Consider the following 22,026-nt stretch of genomic DNA (forward strand, 5'->3'; position numbering starts at 1 on the left):
TTTCTGGAAGAGTTGATTATAAAAAAATAGTAAAAAAGGTTTATTAATCCTTTCCAAACAAACAAAATTTAGATTAATATAATGGTTAGTTTAAAGTTCAAATTTAAATATATAAATTGATATTTTGTTAGAAAACAAACTAATAAGAAAAATAGTTTAGAAGTGAAATAGTTAAAATAAAGAGTGAGTGATTTTTTTTAGCCTTAGGATCCACAATGTCTACTAGTAGTAAGCTTGTTAGAGCAAAGTGATCCTAAGAAAAGTTTGTTAAGGAGAACATGAGTGAGAAATTGAAAATGATAAACTTTAAAATAGACAGTTTATACACACCGACCTATGATGTTTTCGAAAGCTTTTAAATCCTTTTATCCATTTTAGCTTTAAAAGGTCACCGTCTCATCAGAGATGAGAATTACATAATTGGAACTAAGCTCCGAAGTCAGAAGTGAAAAAGTAAAAGAAATTGAGCATGAATTTTACTGATTGAGAATCACAAAACGCTACCGACTTTCCACCAACACGAGGGAAGTGGGTCGCTAGGACAGTGGAGGCTCCTTTATTGCATTATTTAATCATGTTGCTTAGCCCTTTATGCTTTCAACTTCAAACCTTTAAAACTTAAACCACTCCCACTCCCACTCCAAAAGAGCACAAAGGAACAAGAAATTTGAAGAACCAACTTCACTTTCCCACAAAAATACTTGTTCAATCATTCCTTCCTTTTCCTCTCGTCACTGTGTTTCTCTCAACACCCATCACATCAGTTGAGTTTTTCCTTTTCCTTTCTTCAAAATGCTTTTTGGTTATGTCTTCTTACTTTCGAACCTTTGTTTGATGATTAGGTTCATTTCTTCTCATTATGCTTCTAATGTAATGTAATGTAATGCAATGGGTTGCTTTTCCTTTTTGAAAATGACTCCTAACTGTTCCTTCATGAGGGGTTATTTCCTTTTTTGTATTCATTTTCATTATACCGTCTCTTCACAGGCGACGCTTCACTGTGCATTTATGATTCTTCATCTCTGGCTCATGGCTCTCGATTCTGATTTTCTGTAAGGTTTTTTTCATATGGGTTTTTACTTTAAGATGTGGGTTGTTTACAATCTTGATTTTGGGGAAAAATGTGCGACTTTTTCATGCTTATTTTGGTACGAGTTTCGTCTCTGATGCTTGAGATTTTGGGTTTTTTTTTTTTTGTTCTTCTTTTGTTCTATAGAGGCCACTGAACCTTATAAACCCAGAATGTCGGTGTCACCTGCTCAGACTGGACTTTCCTTGTAAGACCGACTGTTCTTTCATTTCGTTTGGATTCTCCGTGTTCTTCATTTCTTCTGTTCTCTGCAGACCTCAGTGGTGTTTCCTTTTTAATGCTTTATTTCCATTATTGTCATTGTGATGCCACAGATGTGATCCCCACTCTGGGTACAGTTCTAGTTCAGGGAATGCTGTTGACCTTGGTTGTGCTGACTTATTTTTAGAGGTAAGGTTTTTTATGGACTTGATTTTCTGTTACTGAGTGGAAAGACAATGAATGAATAAAATCTATGAGGCTTCTTTATTGAAACCTTAACTTCCGAAGTGATTGAGGAGTTTTCTCTATATTGTTAATAGCTTGTGAGCTTAGTTCGCTCTCTCTTGTATTATGCAAAGTTCCGAAACAGAAGACTATTTTAAGTAATTAAATATGTGTTTTAGTCCCTAATGTTGGGGTGTTTTATCAATTTTTTCTCTATTGGTTAAGAGTTTCCATTCATGTTTTAACAATTTTCGTTTGTACTATTTCTTTTTACTGGGTGCTAAATTTGTGACTGATAATAAGCTTATGTGGCATGGTGCTTGCTTAAAGTACCTAGGAGAGCAGAAGTCAAAGGTTAATGCCAAAGTTTTAGGAATGTAGGTGCAGTTATTTTAGTTGACATCAATTATGTATATATAGATACACACACATTGAGTCAATTAATCTAGTTTATCTACTGCTTTTTAACAACATGGTTTGGCTGTAAATTATAATGTATCATATATGCTTTACATTCAACCCTTATTTCTGAGTTTTTCTTAATCTAGCAGAGCAATCTTGGCATAATGACCAGGAATGTTGGAATACTGGAGAAAGATGATGGTTCTTTTCCCTACAGATTTCAGCTTGAACAAGATGTAAGTATCTGGCTGTGTATGGATGTTCCATTACTGCAATAAAATATTTTCATATATTTTCCTTCCACATGTCTATATTTAAGTTGGTAAAGCATCGAGACAAGTTATTCTTCAAAAGAATGAGATCACTGGATTGCTGATCTTTTATACATTGAACTTAGTTTTTTTATTTGAATTGTTGGGTTAAAAAATGATACTTTGTAGGTGAGAATGTTGCAACAAAAGTTGCAAGAAGAGATAGAGCTGCACACTTCCCTTGAAGACGCTATTCAAAAGAAGGATCTAAGATCCGCTAACTTCTCATGCCTCCCTCATCACGTATGTTGCTTGTTACCATGCAATTTATTGAGTATCCAATTTTTTATTTTCATGCTTTAAATATATTGCATTTTGATATTTGTGTTTCAAAATCTGAAAAACTTCAATATCCAATTTTGTTTGATGAGAGATATGGAGGGAAGAAAAGGCTGAGGTTAGTATAAGGGGCAAACAGTAACGGTGCATAAGAAAAAAGAGTGCAAATTAAACACTTGATTGCATGAACGAATTTTCATGCATGCCCATGAAGGAAAATAATAAAGGTACTCTCCTCAAGTACACTATAGAGCAAATAATTGAGTGATGAAAAATATTCAGCTGTACAAGCGTTACTATAGGGGACATGTGGAAGACTGGAAGTGACAAAGAGTTCATGAAAGATAGTCAGCAAATCAGACTAGTTGGTTGAATTTATTTTTGGTTTTTTTAAAATATGGGAGCTTCCACTGATCTTAATTGCAATTGCAGGATTTATGTTATGCTTGATAATGTAGTTCCATGGTTCAATGCAAGATACAAGTTAATGTATTGTGAAAATATAGTTTGCGTGTAAGCCGTTAGATGTCTACTATTGAAATCCCAACCATAGGAAATAAATTTTGCACCAAAGAGACGTGAATATCCACGTCCAATTCAAGTTTCAAAATGAATCACAACTACCTGCAAATATAAGATCAAATCTAGGTCATTTGTCATTGATCAAAATCTCAAGGAATAATAGAGTAGAAACTTCACATTAGATCCAAATGAGTTACTGCTTTTTATTTTATTTTTTTATTTTTTTCTTACTTGCTCAATATAGCTCCAATTGATTCAAATTTCAAAGTTACCGATGCTTTACAATCATAATGCTTAAAATTACATAAATTTTGTATTTGTTATCATCAAAACAATATTTAGCCAAGATTTTAGCCAAAAACCCTAAGGGTGATGTGCCAATTCTTCTTCTCAATGATTAGAGGTTTTAAATTTTGAGCTACCAAATTTTATCACATGAAGTGATCATATTTCAGCATAAATGTGCTGAATGAATCATTTGGAAGGATCGGATACAAAATTTCATCTTCATGTAACATAAAATCTAGAAGAGCTAAAACCAAGTTATGACAATGTTACTTGTATCAAATCTTTTGTGTAGCCATTGCCTTCACAAGTACAAGCACGTTTAACATCTTTGATTTTTGGGAGTTTTGAAGCATAGATACTTTAATAAGAGCAAAGAGTTGGTACAACGTGTGACAATTGATTTAGGGTTGAGCACATAATTATCTTTTTTTTCTTCTAAAATTTGTGTCTATGCCAGGTCACACACACGTTGACTAATGATAGGAAAACCTGCCTGACCTTACAACATTTTGTTGTCATGAAAACTCGTAGGATATTAATCACTAGATAGGTGATTACCATGGATTGAATTCATGACCTTTTAGCTCTTTATTGAGGTAATGTTTCCTTTTTTACTGCTTCGTGAACCTATGATGGTCAACATATAACTATCATTAACACACACAGATACGCTGCCATATTTGCACCACGATTCATGATACAGATGCTTTGGATAAGATTTTAGAAGTTTTGGAAATGGAAGTTCTTTCAAGAAGCTTTGTAGTCCCTGTGGGTTTTCCTTGATCGGTGAAAGAAGCCCAGTCTGTCCTTTTGGAATCTATGATCAAAAGTAATGGTAGTGTTTCTTTGTAGAGATTTTTGGGAATTGTTGGTGCTGATACCGAAAATCACAATAACGTTAGATTTGAATTCTCAAGGAAGAATGGCCCAAAAAAAAAGAAAAGAATGGGCCCAAAAATCCTACAAGAAAAGCAACTTTGAACACTGGTGTGGTGTGGAGCCACATATGTTCTGATGCTCAAGTTAGGATAAATGGTTCAATCAATCAAAAAGAAGTGTGTGTTTAAGTGTACCTTTCTTTAGTCGTAGTTCAATCTTCAATGATTATATAGGTTGTCCTTTCGTAACTGAAACTTGGATGACCTTTCCACTCTAAGTGACCTCCGGACTTCTTAGTTGTTACTCATCCAAGCCATTAGGAATGGTTGGCAACTCGGATAGGTGAATGAACAAATGCTCGAAGGTTTGAGTGGACAGAAAAATTTGACTTGGGCATAGATTTGTGGAATCTTATCAACAAAAAACGAAAGGATCAGGCTGAGGGGGAGAAGGAGTGTATAGTTGACTGTGGCCAATTGAACTATAACGAATCCAAAACTAGTAGGGGGATATCAAGGAATCATAGGTGATAGGATTGTGAAGGGTTGAATCTTGATAATCAGTTACATCAGGTAGATCCACCCTATGCGAATGAAATCACGTGAGGGAAGGTGCCCCCAAAATTTAAATTGCCCATGATGAAACCTTACGATGGATCAAAAGACTCAGTGGAACATTTGGATACGTTTTGATCATGAATTGAAAGGGAGATCGATTGCCACATTTCAAGAGTTGGTGAGGGCATTCATTGTGCAGTTCCTTGAAGGGCGTGATCATATAAAACCTCCCACATATCTGCTCACCATACAACAAGGAAGGAATGAAACGTTAAGAGAGTATGTTGCAAGGTTCAACAGTGAAGCGTTGCAAATTGAAGGTTATATTGATGGGCTTAGGGCAATTGTAGCTGGCCTCGGAAATGAGAAGTTCTAGTCTCTGATTAAGAAAGCAACTACTACCTATGTCAAGCTCCTCTCTAAAGCACAAAAGTACACGATGGCAAAATTTTGGGACAGTTCTTCCTTGAGGGTACAAATTGACCATTGGTGCGAGTTTCAATATCAACAGTTGGCATTAGACGACGGCAACTTTGGTGTCTCCCTTTAGAGCTCTTGCTTTTCAGAGTTTTAATTTATTATCCATATTTGATCACTTGAAATTAAGAGTACCAATATGTTGGAACCCCAATTTCCAACACAGATTATAGGTAAAGTATAGATTTCTCTTATTATTTGAATCAAAGGAATGATTTCAATGTAAAGATAAACTGAATCGGAAGAGATTCCAATTCACAGAAATACAGAAAACTCCCCACTCTCTGTTATTTTATTTCTCAAAGATGAACAGGATACAAAACTCACAAAACTCACAAAACTGATCTCCCCTTTCTTCCCCCTCCAACTTTCTATTTATAATCATCTAACTGCCTAACATAACTAACTACCCTTAGCCCTATACTAATCTAGGTATCTAACAGAGTGCTGACCTTTTTTAATTTCTTCTTGGGATTAGATTTTGTATGTTCCTTACATATAAGGATTTTTACTATTTCTTTCTCTTTTGTTGTTCCCCTGGGAATTTGGGAACTTTTGGTATGAGACAACGGTAACTTTGGTGCCTCCCTTTGGAGCTTTCGCTTTAAAGAGTTTTGAATTATTTTCCTTATCTGATCACTTGAAAATGGGAAGTGCTAACCTTTTTCTATTACTTTTTGGGATTAGCTTTTGTATTTTCATTACATACAAGGATTTTTGCTGTTTCTTCCTTTTTGTTTGTCCCCTACAAATTTGGTGTTGGAATGGAAGAAATTAGATGTGAATATTGTATTTGATAGCAAGAGCCTTTTCATCTATTTCCCTTTTCCCTTTGTAGCAGTTTGCCTTTGGATTCCCCAGTACCTATTTTTTCCAAATTTCCAATACTTGTACTATGATCTCATTTAAAATTTTTGTGGCAATGTTCTTGCATCGAAATTTTGTGCAGGCCCAAGATCTTTTATCTGGCATTGCAGTTTTGGAAGATGCAGTTGTACGACTTGAGCAAGAAATGGTCTCTTTACATTTCCAACTTAGTCAAGAAAAAAATGAAAGGAGGCTTGCAGAATATCGTTTAATGCATTCATCACCTTGTTCGGTTTCCCTTTGCTCCAATTCTGAGGCTATGAAAAAACAGGTATCATGTAATTCTTTTCCCCTGAAACTTCAGTTTTCTTCTGAGTTCTCACATGCATTTAAACTGGAAATACGTGGCCATTGTTTTGGTTAATATTTGTGGTTTTGATTTTACTTATTATTTATTCTGTCTGTAATTTATTTCACATTTTCACTGTTTTTGGTCCTTGATGACTGTGAAGGAATAGTGGTGAGCATCGGTTGGTTGGAGTTGATTTTTTGACCAAACCGCCAATAAACCGACTATGGCCAATTTAGTAAATGTTCAAACCAATCCCACCCATGAAGGAGTATAAACCGAACGTTGGTTGGTTGATCGATCGGTTTAAACCTTTGAAATTTTTAAAAAATGATTGATTTGTATTTTCCCAAACCGGCATCAACCAACCCTGTCTTTATCTCCGATTAACCACCTTCGGTTTGGTCGATTTTGGTCGGTCGACTTGATTTTTCAGTCTATCATACTCATCCCTACAAAGGAGTGTATTTCTTAATACAACTTTTGTTTCTCAAAAGCATAAATATGGAGTCAACTCTTGTTTGCTTCCATTCCACTCCAGCTCCTCCCTGCGATTGGTTTCCTGAACTTCACAGCCCTGTCTCCAAGCGGAACCATAAATTTATTAACATATATTTGTAGGTACAGTTGCAATCGATGGAAGACTAGTTCTTTTTTTCCATCTTGAAAATGCCAAACTAATTCAAGTACCCAAGGTTTAGTTTTTCATATGCCTACCATAAATTTGAAATACTGTAAACTTTATCTGGAATCTTCTTTATGAGCACAATCTGATCAATTAATCTATGGTTATCAATATAGTGCTTATCATATAAACTGGATTTTGTGGTTACTGCGTTCATTGTTTCTAGTAAATAAATTTTTAAAAGTCTAATTTTGAAAGTGTCTAGTTTTGTTGAAATATTCCAACTTTTCTATTCTACCAATCCTTTTCAGTTTCTGTAAAAGTTATTGGGGCAATGGACTATTCACCAAACATTTTATACTTAAACAAATTCTTTTAAAAGCCTTCCACTTATGAAAGTGCTTGTAATGACTTTCATGTAAGACGTTTACAACCATACCCTTGAACTGCTGGCTAAAACAAACAAATTTAATGTTCTCATCATTCCTATTTCATGGTTAGTTGAAAACAGCTCACTTTGAGACTAGATTTGTTTCACTCCATTGTTTTTTTGCGTTGTATAACTTGATTTCAGTGGTGTCCTTCTGAATAGGAAGAAATTTAACTGTTGATTTTGACTGAATATGCATTTTTTGTTGGAGACTGTAGGGTCTAACAATGATGATTATTGGAGTTAGATTTCAAAAAATCTTCAATTTCAGTTATCAATATCATTCTGTTTTACTAAACCAACTCACGACTAACGCTGTGCCTTTGTTTTTGTTGAATCAGAATGCAATTAACCTAGTTGAAATGTACTGTGAGAAGTCGCCTGTGGCAGAAGTTAATGAATGTTCCCAACCAGTAGAATGTGAGAAAATGTCTCGAGGGCCACCATCAAGTGGCCTCTGGCACCACCCTAATATCTTATCAGAAGAAATGGTCAGATGTATGAAAAACATATTCATCTCTCTAGCAGATTCTGCCGTGCCTTCCAAATCAACATTGGAAAGCCACTCACCTGCATCACCTCGAGGACATCTTTCCAATTCATCATGGTGGTCATCATCTGAACGGTCAATTATTTCATCAAGAGTTCAAAGTCCACAAATTGATCTTCCAAGTAGCTCTGAAGTATTAGCTACACAGAATGCTTGTGATCCATATAGAGTACGTGGAAAATTAAGTTGGGCTGAAATTGGAAATTATGCTCAAGCAGCTGAAGTTTCTTGGATGTCAGTTGGAAAGAAGCAATTAGAATATGCTGCTGGAGAATTGAGGAAGTTCCGGTAATGTTCATAAAACACACCGTCCACTTTTCTTTCATGTTGGTCTTCCTCTGCTTTTTGGCATTATGATAACCCTGAAAGCTTTACTGCAATCTGGAATTGGCCTGTTTTTGCCTTAATGATCTGTTTTGTGAACAGCACTCTTGTTGAGCAACTTGCAAAAGTGAATCCCATTCATTTAAACAGAGATGAAAGGCTAGCCTTCTGGATCAATTTATATAATGCACTGATAATGCATGTAAGCAACTTCTCCTTGTTAAATTCGCTGTAAAACATTCATATTAAAATATGGTTAACAAACAGGTGCTAAGTTGGTTGTTCACGTCTTAACTTATGTTTGACAGGCTTACCTCGCGTACGGAGTTCCAAAAAGTGAATTGAAACTCTTCTCTTTGATGCAAAAGGTTTGATTTTGAAGGCCATATTTTGTTCTCTTCTTTTTCCCTTTTTATGTTAATTCACATTTTAGTGCCTGGATATTCTTTTGTATTTGCTAGTTTTCAGTATAGACATGGGTTTTCATCCTATGCTATGCTAATTTGTGCATGATGATGGTTTCATGAATATCAGTTGAAGCATGGTTAGGTAACCATGTAAGGAGCATCACATCACTGCTTACGTACTTGCTTGGCAATGCAACAGCAACACGGACTCACACTAACGTGTTTGGCTGCTTGATGTGAACTATATCGTCAATTTGCTGGGTTGGGGGGGGGGGGGGGGGGGGGAATGTGCTGTGGGAGCATGATAATAGTAAGCTGTGGGAGGATATGCCCAAGCAGAGAGAGAAAGAGCTGGTTAGTTAAGCAAACGGACTAGCTTTGATATCATGTGGTACGGTGAGTTTGTTAATGGCACTGATCTGATTTGAGTTGGACGTATTTCATGTCTGGTCGGTTCTTTTAGTTTGATATTCTTTTTAGTCCATACAAGTTGCCTTAGTCTGCGGAACTAAACGCATTTTGGACTTGGAATTTGAAAAATATGTAAATAGTTCGTTTCCAGGTTTACCCTGTAGTTATTTTCCTCTACAAGCTGTCATCCGAGAAGAGGTTCAAGTGTCGATGAAAAAGCTTCAATTTTAAAAGACTACTCATGAAAGTAGATATGCAGTTACTTTGTATCAAGGTTCACAACTTTCAGGAAATACATCTACCATGTATCCCTTTGCTAGTTAGTAGTTCCCGTTCACAATGTTCTTAATTTATTGTTTGCCTTAACAATATCTTACTTCTAAATGTGCACACTAGAGCAAGCCCAACTTGAAGAGCCTTTATTATTTTGAAAATCCAATGAATTGTTTTCTCACTATTGAAAAAGACGAGTATTATGTTTTAACCCCAAGGGTAGAATTGATAAAACTTGAGATGCTTTTAGATACCTTCCAAGGTCCCAAGTTCAAGTGTCTGGGTAGAGATTTAATAACTTAACTCTTTGTTGTCTCCCGAAGTTAGTTTTTGAAGTCCGCAAAGCCTCTCTCTGGATTAGCGAGGTGGCTCATGAGCACAATACCAAGAGTTAGACCCCTTCTGATTGTAAAAAAGTAGAAACTACTAACTAGGACGTGCATTCAAAGTCTTTGTGCTCTTATATCATTCTTGATATCTCTATGAAAGCAATGCACCAGCTTTACTTTGAGAAATAGTACGGTTAATATATTTATTTATTACTAGAAACAATCAAAATTTCATTGATTATATGAAATTACAGAAGGGCTTATCTTCAAATATACGATGTTTTGGATCATATGATTTGACTCATTCCATATGATCCAAAAGTAAACTTTAATGATGAAGCTTTACTAATAGCTTTCTCATTCTTTAACGGATGTCCAATAAGAAGCATATTCAAAAGGGTGAGAGGGTCATTAGGGAAAACCACTAGATAGTTGAAGCAGGAAAAGATTCTCATCCGACATGATTGGGTATAGTCACAAAACACAGTAATGTGCATAAGGGATTCACCACATTTGGACATGGGAAACACCAACTGGGAGCAGAAATTATCCTGGTGTCTAATTTCAATGCCACCAATTTTTTTAGTAAATCAGAGGAGTGATGTTCCATCCACGTGTTCTCAAATTTGAAGTATCCGAGACCCCATTTTTGCACTCCAATGAGTGAAGTACATAGGATAATGATCGGAGCTGACAATGCCACTCTTGAATTTATCCTTACAGGAATCAGAAATGAGAAACTGAATAATGTCCTACAGGAATTAAAAATAGTACAGTTCATATGAAAATTCTGGTAAAAAAAAATCAGTTCTAGGCTGTGTATTTTGAAACTTGCAGCTTGTTTTTGTTGTCAGGTTCCTTCCTTTTTGGGTATTAATGATTACTTTTTTCGGGAATGTACTCTTGCAGGCAGCATACACTGTTGGTGGGCATTCTTTCAGTGCAACAGGAATTGAATATGTCATCCTCAAGATGAAACCACCAGTTCACAGACCACAAATTGTATGCACTTGCTATAACTGTTTTGTTTTTAGGTTTTCTTGCTTATTCTCTTGACAGTTCATTGGCTCATTGCCCTATATTGTGGAAACTTGTAACCAGGCTTTGCTTCTTGCTCTCCACAAATCGAAGGTGACGGAGGAACAGCGAAGATTTGCGATAGACAAACACGAACCACTTTTAACATTTGCTCTGAGCTGCGGAACTTACTCTTCTCCTGCGGTAGTTCTTGTCTAACAAACTCGTGTAAGATAGTGGACCGATGTATCAACATTTTTCTACTTCAAGTCTAACTTGTATAACTTATGCAGGTGAGGATCTACACTGCAGACAACATTCGAGAGGATCTCCTAGAGGCACAACGCGACTTCATTCGAGCTGCTGTAGGTATTAGCAGCAAAGGAAGATTATTGGTACCGAAACTGCTATATTGTTTCGCCAAAAACTCTGTTGACGACGTGAATTTGGCAGTATGGATTTCCCATTACCTTCCACCCCATCAAGCTGCATTTGTTCAGGGTTGTATATCCCAGAGGCGGCAAAGCCTAATCGGTTCTCGCAACTGCGGTATTCTTCCCTTCGATTCTCGCTTTCGATACTTATTTTTGCCTGAGAAATCTTCATTGCAATGATATCTTCATCCATTTGTATAAATAAATCACTAAGTCTTCAACTCTGGTTCTCTGCCTTCGGTTGCACAATATGGGTGTATATTTTTTCTCCTTTGTTTTTTTTTGGAAAAATTGTTAGGTAGGTGGAAGTTGTTCCTTTTTCCATCAATTCTCTCAAGTTTTGTATATTGCATCCAAGGGGAAAGGAGTTAGTTTCATTTTCATATTGTAGGTGATTGTTGTGCATATTTATACAATACAATAAGTTTTTACCTTATGCTGTCCTGAGTGAACAACTTAAAGATATATTTGTTCTTTTGTTCAGCTTTTTTTGTTTTTTTTTTCTTATCTCATGTTCTTTATATATAGAATTTCATGGGTGACCTTTAGTTGAAGACATTAAAATCTACGTTTTCCATCACAAAATATACAGATGCAATTGGAATTGAGAATTAAAATCCACACGCTTATTAGAATTTCACAATTACTAAGTAGGAGATCAAAAGAAAAAAAATGTTCAATCCAAATATGAAGGGACAATATTATCATTTTGATTTTATATTTAGATTGATAATAGTATATTCAAAATCTAAATTTCAATAATAATGGTTTGTTTTCATTTGATGTAGTAAGATTCTATAACTAAAGAGGTGATGAGTTTAAGAAAGTGACTATCTATCTAGAAATTAAAAGTTTTCTTGACACTTTAATAGTGTAAAGTTAGTGAAATTAGTGGAAGTGGTTTTCTTTTCTTTTTCCAAAATTGTGCAGAATAGTGGAATATGTGGAGATTATCGTCCATATTTGATGGAATTGTGAGAATTTGTAAGTGGTAGTAAATTTACAAAATATTATAAAAGTAATAACAAAAAATAATTATAAATCTGAGTAGTTATAAAGTAATGATAATAATGTAATAGATTACAATTTAATTGGTATGAGTCCCTAAAAAGTAAAGTAGTTGCAGTGAGATATGAATATTAGTGATTGTAATGCTTGAATTAGTATTAAAATATTATATTGTAATTAAAGTAATCCAGCATTTGGAAGGAATTGTTTTTAGGGGAAAAAGAATGACATAAAATTTATTTCATGAATGAAATAAAGGAAAGAGAAAAAAGAAATGTGAGGAGAAATATAGAAAAAAGAAAGAGAAAAATGTTGTTAAGGTCCATCATCACCATCTCCGATCAAATTGCATATATCTGAACATTCCACCAAACTGCAACATCCCCAAAACTCAACCAATCATTAAGGATCACCATTCAAATCAAATAAGATCAAAGAAAACAAACTTGGAAGATTTAAAGAGACGCATACGCACCAGTATTGACGACTTCGAAACCCTTGCTTGAAAACAACAATTGGTCTACAAAACCAACAAAATTTTCCACATCAATCACTAACAATTCCACTTAATTCTCAACAATTTCTACTAATTATTACCTCCTGATGTTCAGAGGCCCTTCTCCGGGAGATCCATCGCCGCCTCTAATGCAAGTTCCCACGCACTTTATCGTGCAAGATTCCGCCTTCCTCGACTTCGGCCGTTGAATTCTCGCCTTCTTGCAGTCGCTCGGCTGCGCGCACTCGCCGGAAAGAGTCTGCGGAATGTTCGACAGCGTACTACTTTCTTCTTGTTGTTCTGATAAGGTAGCGCTGGTCTCGGTGGCGGCAGACGGGGGAGGCGAAGCAATCACGGCTGCAGCTGCGAGAATCGCTGCCGCAGTGGTTGCTATACGGCAAGTGGATGTGGTAAGGGCGAGGGGAGCGGTGAATCGGAGGACGGTGGTGTTCCAATTAGGATGTGGTAGGGTTGGTGGAGTTGGGGGAAGTGGACCTTTTACATGGGTTAGCATTCTGGAGTTTTAGGATTTTGATTTTGACTCTGCTTTCGAGAATCCTAACATCTTCTTTCTTCCTTCCTTTCTTCCTCCTCCTCTTCTTCTTCCTCTTTCTTTTGGATAATGTACGTTTTGATTTTTTAAACTCTATTTTTTCCAAGATTGGTGTTGATCCACGTGTCAAAAATGTCCATATGAATTATGTCTTAAGTTTTTTCATATTAAATTTTGCTTTACCCTCCAAATTGGAAACTATACTTGCATCACTATTCTTCCACCCTTCAATTCAATTATATTCATCACTATTCAATTCCATTAACCCCTAATTTTGTAAGGACTATTTAGAGCATGGGTTTCAGTCATTTACAACCAATCTTGAACCTATTTAAAGGACGAAATCCTTCACTTCTCATCAACAATCCTCTGCGGCCCAAACTCACTTCTATCAATCATTTCCCCATTTCTCCAACCGCCTCCTACTATGTTTTCTCATATTTCAAGTTAGAACCTCCAAATATGTGGATGTCCTATGCACTTTATGCCTTAATAACTACATCAACTTGAACTTTGTATTTTCTTTGTTGACTTTAACGGAATTAAATTGGCCACTTAATTTAGCAATTTAGTGAAACTTTAGTGTTGAGAAGGCTAGCGTGTAACATATTTCACAAGGGGACACAAGACCAAAAACTTAGAAATAGGAGAGTCATGTTATCTTAGGAAAGTAAGGAACGTCGTGGGAAATGGGAAAAAGAAATGATAAAAAAAAAACTATTCTAAGATTCAACACCTTATGGGAGCTTAGAACTCTTAAAGGTACTTGAAGCAAGGTCAAATAGTTGTAGTTTTCTACCCATGAATTAGTCACTGTTTGATGTGTTGCTGCCACATCACTTTTGTTGTAAAGTCTAGAAAGTTGAGCTATTATTGACCCTTGTTTGATTATCCTGGTTGCAGTTTTAATTTGCATTTTTCCCTCGTCACAATACAATCAATTACGGTTACCTTTGGTTTCATTAAGTTGCAATTTCAAACAAAATTAAACTATTGTTAGTCCTATGAGTTTGATACTTTTTCGATAGTGCATTGCTCGCACTTAAACCTAGTTTGTCTCTATTTTTACTATTCATACACATTTGGTCGATCACTCATGCTTTCCAACAACTATTCCAGCAACTCCAAAATGCTTTGGCATACATCACAATTTTACAATTTTACAAAATTACCCAATTTTATTTTTCCCTCTTCTTCTTTCCTTCCATTTATCTCCCCTTTGTTTTTTTTCTCTTTTTTCACTCATCCTCCTTCTACGTCTTACTCCTCATTCTTCTACAATTCCACACAAGCATCTTTAGTCATCTTCTTCTCTCTCCCTTTTAAGTTTGTTGCAGGATGGGACCAAGGGCCAAGAGTGAGATTGAGTGAGACCAACAGTCAGAAAGCGAGATCGTAAAAGAAAGGGAGAAAGGAAAGAGACCGATAGAGGAGAGAGGAGAACGAGCCAACAAGAAGCAAATTTGCATGTGCAAAAGTTTCATTTTAGTAATTTTCCATGAATTTAACATCAAGTAAGGGTAAAGAAAGTCAAGCAGAACAAGTATCATTTTCCTTCCTAAATTTGGGTCATTCATACAAACTCTAAAATGGTCCATACGAGTATGTGAAACTTTTCCAAATAAAATTGATCGAATAAGATACCTAAAAAATAGTCAAATGCATCCTACCCAAATGCCTCATCACATGTTACCAAAGAACAATTTTAGAAGTTCCAAATAATAAACTTGCAATTTAACCAAACTTAAAAGTTTCAATCTCTACATGTTTATTATTATCATTTATTTTGAAACAAGGTATGTGAGGCCATAAATGTGTTTAGTGTGTAACACATTTCAATATGGTTTTAAACTACTCCAACTTCAAACTTTCTTTGATACATTAAGTTAAAAGATTTAAAAGTTAGAAGCAAAATTTTAAAAACTAGAAAAAGTAAATAATCATGAATTGACCTAGTAATAAAAATGAAACAATATCTCAATAACTAACTAAAAGGTCTAATTCATGGTGACCATCTACCTGAATTAATTTATACGAGTTTTCTTGACATCTAAATATTGTAACATGTCTTATAAGATAAATCTAAATATTGTAACATGTCCTATAAGATAGGTAAGCTAGAAAAAGTAGCTTTCAAAATAAAAAAATTAAAAAGCAAAAAATGAAATAATGGCCAAACGTGAAGTAGCCATTTGGCCAAGTTTTGAGGGCGGAAAAAGTTGGTAATGTGCCAACTCTATAATCACAGTAATACTTCCAAACTATAGTTTGGGCCCTCTAAATACTCATTGATGTAAGCTACACCTTCTTCATACCCTTTCAACCAATATCAGGTTGATACATTAAGTTCTTTAAGTCAGTTCTTTCCTACGTCACATTTCATCAAAACTTAGAGAACACTACAATTATCATAATAATAATAATATATAGTTTTCATTTTTAACAACATTACAGGCACGACAGGAATTTATATAATTTGACCATGCATGAAGTCAACATGTTATAAAATTTCGAATGCCACCATAAATTCAGTCAAAGTGACAATTTCTTCCTTTCACAAAACTACTTTGCTACAAGAAAAATCACTCCTAATATGACAACATAATGAATTTAACAAATGTAACAACATAAATCACATTTGCTCATATATATTATACATGAAACAAGTCGTGTAAGTTCTACATTGTATTTATGGATAGAATTTTGCTAGACCTTGAATTATACATGTGCAAAATGAGACCAAAGGCAGTCTCTTCAACAATATCTATCAGCAGCAGATAATGAATAGAGGTAATAGGGACTGGATCGAGTCCGATTAGAACCATGTGATCAATATGATTTATAAGTTTCATCTACACTTTTTCAGGAAGATCTTGTCCCTTGGTTTCGAATGGGAACAGCATAACACAGATCCCTGACAGAATAAATACAATCTCAAAAAAAATAATCGCCATTGTTTGATGACATCCTTTAACCAGAGCTACTGCCACGAGAGGGCATGTCATGCCCCCAATTCTTCCTACAGAACTAGCAACCCCGACACCTGTCGTTCGGATTGAGGTTGGATATATCTGTTGTTTGCATAGATTGTAAGAGTATAAATAGGTTATTCCAGAGCAAAGAAAGAGCTTGAGAAAAACTACATAAAAATCTTGGGGGTGTGAACGTGATTGCACCAAGAAATATAAACGTGTGCGAAGGAAATTTTTGGTTCGTGACATTTGAAGAAAATGGAATGAAGGAAAGTGGAAAGATAATTTGATAAGGTATTCTTACAGGAGAATGTAACTTGGTGACAATAAATCATGTCATGATAAATCACACAAGCAACTAACGTGGAGGGTAAAAGAGTTTTCAGTTTTGAAGGCAATGGCATATTATAGGAGAATGCAAGTCCAGATCAAAGAAAAAAAAAAAAAAAAAGCAGACAGCAAACCGTCCTCTTAAAAAAAATTACGTTATTATTAGGAAGCATCAGAGAATATGTACCTGCAGAAAAACAATATCTGTAGTTGTGATGCATGATATGGGAAAAGAAAGTATAGTGTTTCAACTAACCTCGGGAGCATAAATATAGACAACTGTGAACGTAGATGTGATACATACACGAGCTCCAAACAAAAGGCCTGTTGTTAAGCCATCACTCCGATAAAATACTAATGGAAAGAGAAATATGGCGCCGAGGAAGAACATTGAAGACATCGATAATTTACGGCCTAATTTGTCAACCATGACAGCTGATAACAGGAGACCAGGGAACTCTTCAAAGAAAATTTGAGGTTAGATTATCATCCATGCACCAAACTTTTGTCCCTGGCTAGAGAAAACTTTGGAACGACCAAAAGACTGTTACCTGCGAAACTAGAGATGAACACATCTCTGTAGTTGACATCTTCATGTACGTTTAGATGTGTATCGGTAGATGTACATCTACTTGTACCAGTCAACTCAGTGGTCAGCAACACGAGGCCATAATAAGAGAATGCATTTCCAAAGAAAACCACCCAGAGCAGCAATGTGGACAAAAGCAGTTCTCGAGAAAGAAGCTTCAACAATGGTGAGAAAGCAACCATACTAGAGGTTGTTGCTTGAGAAGTTTCAACTTTAGTTTGTGTTGGTGAGAGCAAATGCACATCTTCCACAGCAGTACCTTGCTCCTCAAAATCATACGAGTGACTAGAAACAAGAATTCCAGGGGGGAGATTTGTTCTATTACGATGTGCTATTTTCTCTAAAATAATAGCTGCATCACTTGTTCTACCTTGTAAACAGAGATACCGTGGGGACTCTGGAGTAGATTGATAGAAGAGTAGTAGGAGAAATGAAGGTAAAGAAGAAAATGCGAGTAGCCATCTCCATCCTAATTTTGGCATGACAATCTGTAAATACAAGGGCATAAAACATAAAGGTGATTGCAACCCTTTTCAATGGTGCAGCTGGAAAGCATAGAGTAAAAAAATGAATGGAAGAACCAACAAGAAAAAAAATTGTCCTAAAAAAGCAGAGTAAAAAAATAAGGTTAAAAATTCAAGTGAACAGTCTGAGTACCTCCATGTGCAACAATTTAAAGAAAGTTAATTTTGTTTCACCTTTAGATACCTATGACATCAACCACTAATGAGTCATGACAACAGGACATAAATTAAATTTTCAACCACTACTATTATATACCATACCACTTTTTTTCATCAGATTATGAATTTTAACTGCTCGAAGAACTTGTTATCGTTAATAGCTACAATTAGACGAGAAAGCTCCTTGTACAAATGGATTAACAGATAACAGCATAACTAACAAAGTTGTTAAGCTAATATTTAATTCTGACCTGTTAGAACAACAGTAAACTGACAACCAATGAACTAACCGGTTAGACTACACCACAAACAGTCTCCATATAGCTACTATGAAATATTATCAAAGGGAATGGAATATTAGAAATGCTACATGAATTTAGAAGTGTAAAAAAATCTCCAAAAATAGATCTCATTTGCTAGCAGTGTCAAAGTTGATCAACTCAAAATGAGTCAGGCAATGAACATAACTTCCTATTGGAATCTTATCTTTTCTTCTTCTTATTTTTAATTATTGATTTAATAAGAGAAAAGAAAATGTAGCAAGAACGTGCACTGAACTACAACAGAAAGCTAGATTATACCCATGCCAAAGAAGCTTCAAGGATTGTTCCAATGGTCCAGAATGCTGAAAAAATAACCATCCAAGTGCCTCTTTCAGGAGCAGGAATGAATTCCAAGAACCAGGATGCAAGTACAGGGCCACCTCCCAACCCAACACCAACTAGACAGCGAAGGATTAACAGAGATGTATAGTTTGGGGCAAAAGCACTTAGAAATCCAGCAATAGAAGTGATTGTTGCTGTAATGAAGAAACCTTTCCTGAATGAGAAAAGTTAAAAATAAAAAAACAAAGGAAATCTAGGATTCTCAAGACTGAAAGTTCAAAAAAAAAAAACAGAGAAATTCGAAGATATACAATTTGGGGCAAAAGAACTTGGAATTGAGCAACACATGTGATTGTTGCCATAATGAGAAATCTACCTTGAACAAGTTAAAAAAAAAAGGAATTACCAAGGCTTTCGTAAAAGCTCAACTACAAAGTTCTGAATAAAAAACAATTTTTATGAGTGGTATCAGTCAAAAGGTTAAAGAAAAAAAATTCTTCGAGTCTGAAGCATAAGAACCATTAAGACAGAAGAGGAAACAAAAAATACAAGAAGATTGCACAAGCTGCATTAACAAGAGGAAGGACGTCACATCATCAAGCATACACATATGTCAATGAAAGTGAAATGATATTAGAATAAAGGAGACCTGCCTTCGTCCATATTTATCAGAAACTATGCCCCATGCATAGGCCCCAACTAACATGCCTGCAAAAACCACACTGGTGATCAAAGACTCTTCATGTGGAGAAAGATTCCATGAAGACTGAACTGCAGGTCCAACAAAGGAGAGCAACATCATTTCCATAGCTTCTGAAACCCATCCCATCCCAGCATAAGCAAGCACAAGAATTTGAAAATTCCCAAAACCCATGGATACAAGAGCTTCGTCAATAGTGTACCTCGGACTTTCACCTCCATCCCCCACCTTACAAAACAAGAAGTCCACATTAACTTCAGACAAGTAGTTATAAATAAATCAAGAGAGAATTTTCCACAAATATAGAGATCTCATTATACTTTCCTTCTAATAATAGTTTAACTCGATCAACTTTTAGAAAAAGCTACCAACACTATGGTGTTAAAAACTAACTTTAATGATAACACAGAACTCAAAAACTTAGATGTTCTGTTGCTTTGAATAATTAATATTAAGAGATGGTTTCAACACAACTTGAAGCCATAAAACCTTCCTACAAACTACTTGATGTATTGGTGGTAGACTAGTTTTTATCTTCAGAATATCAAAGTGGATATTGAATTCAATATCTATGTCTTCTTATGGATTTTTTAGACTCATTGGTTAGGTAGTAACTTTCAAGTAAACAATAGAAGAAAATAGGCATGTACCCCACTTCATATTCAGCTTCCAAATTGAAACCAACAGTGCCCCATCCATCAAAAGAAAATAAAAAAAAACCTATGTTCGAGCTCAAAGACCCATAAACAAAATACACAACATATAAAAACCATTTGATAAATGGAACTACCTCAATCACTCAATCACGTTTGAGAACTCTACTTATTCTAGGTGAACCCCACAACAGTAATAAGAATAACCCAATTAAACAAATAGTTAAACAACCCCAAGAAAGCTAAACAGATTTTGGTTTGGAAGATTGAGATCTCTACTTATTCTAGGTGAACCCCCACAATAGCAATAAGAATAACCAATTTAAACAAATAGTTAAACAACCCCAAGAAAGCTAAACAGATTTTGGTTTGAAAAGATTGAGAACTCTCCTTGTTCTAGGTGAAACTCCACAATTTAATAGATCAAACTAGATTGAAAGTCCTAAACATGCATTCTATCACAAGAATACAAAGAAAAGCATAAAGCTTGTAAGATAACACTAGAAATTTCATTCAAATTCAAGTTGTATATATCCTTTAAAACGGAGAAACTACAACCCAAATGTTATATAAAAGGAATTTTATGCCCTTTCAACTACTATAATAAATGAAAATCCATAACATTAAATAAGTACACAATGCATCATGATTTTTGGATGTCCAAATGACTTTTGAAGTTCCAAGTGTTGCAGCTCTTCAAGTTTAGAGGAAGATCAAAAGTTGACCCATGTTCAATTCCTCACTAAAAATACAGTGTACCAATAACGAGTCAATCAAACCAAACAAATAATAATAAAGGATTAGAAAACCAAACTAAATCAGACGGTCGAGTACGAGAATCCAACACCCAATTAGATTAAAAAGAGAAAAGGAATAGAAATCCAGTTGACAAATTTGCAGCTGCACAAATGCAAAAAAAACAAGATAACCCAATCCAAATATTAATGAATCAATATCTCCAGTATTGTAGATTACGTTTACAATTCAAAAAAGAAAAGGCGAGACACCGAAATCATGGTAAAGGATAACGAAGAAACAAAAGAAAAATCGATAACTAACCGACTAACAAATAGGAGTGATTGTGAAGATATGAAAAGATAAGAGAGAGAAGATGAACCTGATGACGGTTTGAAGAGACAACAAGGGAGCGTTCCTCCATTTCCATTCCCTGAATCGTTATGGGATCTGAAGATGATGCACGTTTTATCGGAAGACTTCGACGTACTGTACAATTAAATAAACATTGCCGATTTATTTTTATTCTATTTTATCTTTGAAAAAAAGAAAAGGAGAAATAATGGTTACCGCTTTTGTGTAGGCAACAATGTTACGACTTCATTATATTAAATTTGTTATTTCGAATTATGTATAGATCCATATTAACATGAAAAATAAAAATTTTATTATATCATCAGAAAGAAAAAAAAAAAAGAATTGAGTAATATAATATTATATAAATCTTCAAAATTTTTAATTTTATTTTAAATAGTTCCTTCATTTTTTTAAATGTCTAGTTAAGTCTTTAAACTTTTTGTTTTAAAAAAATAATTATCTAATTTATTAATTTTACGGTTAAATTTGATCTAAACTTCAAATAGGTTTGTGATTTATTTTCAATGATGAACATATAAATAAACTTTAGAAAATTAAAACAATATTATCTATAAATTTAAATTTTAAAATCATTTTACACAATTTTTAAAGTTTAAAAATATATTATACCCAATGTCAAAAATTTATCATCAAACTTAAATGGTAGGTACCAATATTATCTATTTTATTTTAAATAGGCTTTTATTTATGGTGCGACAAATTGAAAGATCAGAAAATAACGAGTTATATAAATTAATTTATTTTCAAATCTTACAAAATCAGCCTTTTGGCTAAGAAAGTTTTTAATTTGAAAAAAATGGTTAGAAATCAATTTGGATTTAACAATATTTCTCTTGCTCATTTAAAATCCAATTGATATTCTTTCCCACCTTGAAGTTTTAAACAGGACATTTAACTTTATATAAAATTATTCCTTTTGAAAAATTAAAACTTTCGAACAAGTTAAATTAAACACGCCAACAATTTTTGGAAAGATAAGAAAATATTCTTCTAAATCATAATGCAATTTGGAGAAGTCATAAAAGTGCTCCAAAAATAGTTAAAACAAATAGACATTTTTAAAAATAATAAAATAAATTAAAATATTTACTATCTACAATAAAATTTTAAATTCTATTGATATTCATGATAGGCTAG

General features: G+C 34.6%; 3 protein-coding genes across 6 annotated transcripts; 1 reads left to right on the forward strand and 2 right to left on the reverse strand.

Moving 5' to 3' along the window:
* The first annotated feature begins 575 nt into the window (after positions 1–575).
* On the forward strand, positions 576–11,670 carry LOC101204212. Of its 3 annotated transcripts, none has more exons than XM_011652922.2 (13): positions 576–763; positions 988–1,057; positions 1,217–1,277; positions 1,405–1,480; positions 2,065–2,154; positions 2,359–2,472; positions 6,181–6,369; positions 7,784–8,280; positions 8,419–8,518; positions 8,625–8,684; positions 10,646–10,738; positions 10,838–10,957; positions 11,047–11,670. In XM_011652922.2, the coding sequence occupies exons 3-13, from the start codon at positions 1,243–1,245 to the stop codon at positions 11,365–11,367; spliced, it is 1,695 nt and encodes a 564-aa protein (XP_011651224.1). In that variant the 5' UTR covers positions 576–763; positions 988–1,057; positions 1,217–1,242; the 3' UTR covers positions 11,368–11,670. The 3 variants fall into 3 exon arrangements, with proteins under 3 accessions (XP_011651224.1, XP_011651223.1, XP_011651226.1); XM_011652921.2 differs by having other exon boundaries at positions 580–763; positions 988–1,052; XM_011652924.2 differs by having other exon boundaries at positions 583–763; positions 988–1,052; positions 2,068–2,154.
* A 656-nt stretch (positions 11,671–12,326) lies between these two features.
* Positions 12,327–13,320, reverse strand: LOC101203967. The gene is made up of 3 exons (XM_004140677.3): positions 12,793–13,320; positions 12,671–12,715; positions 12,327–12,568 (listed from the first exon to the last, which is right to left on the reverse strand). The coding sequence occupies exons 1-3, from the start codon at positions 13,203–13,205 to the stop codon at positions 12,511–12,513; spliced, it is 516 nt and encodes a 171-aa protein (XP_004140725.1). The 5' UTR covers positions 13,206–13,320; the 3' UTR covers positions 12,327–12,510.
* A 2,518-nt stretch (positions 13,321–15,838) lies between these two features.
* On the reverse strand, positions 15,839–21,018 carry LOC101203724 (organic cation/carnitine transporter 7). Of its 2 annotated transcripts, XM_031883083.1 has the most exons (7): positions 20,894–21,004; positions 19,326–19,351; positions 19,077–19,194; positions 18,400–18,637; positions 17,098–17,623; positions 16,803–17,005; positions 15,839–16,315 (listed from the first exon to the last, which is right to left on the reverse strand). In XM_031883083.1, the coding sequence occupies exons 2-7, from the start codon at positions 19,342–19,344 to the stop codon at positions 16,097–16,099; spliced, it is 1,323 nt and encodes a 440-aa protein (XP_031738943.1). In that variant the 5' UTR covers positions 19,345–19,351; positions 20,894–21,004; the 3' UTR covers positions 15,839–16,096. The 2 variants fall into 2 exon arrangements, with proteins under 2 accessions (XP_031738943.1, XP_004140724.1); XM_004140676.3 differs by having other exon boundaries at positions 19,077–19,351; positions 20,894–21,018.
* Positions 21,019–22,026: the final 1,008 nt, after the last annotated feature.

The sequence above is a fragment of the Cucumis sativus genome, chromosome 3 (genome assembly GCF_000004075.3).
Source record: "Cucumis sativus cultivar 9930 chromosome 3, Cucumber_9930_V3, whole genome shotgun sequence".
Classification (NCBI taxonomy): Eukaryota; Viridiplantae; Streptophyta; class Magnoliopsida; order Cucurbitales; family Cucurbitaceae; genus Cucumis; species Cucumis sativus.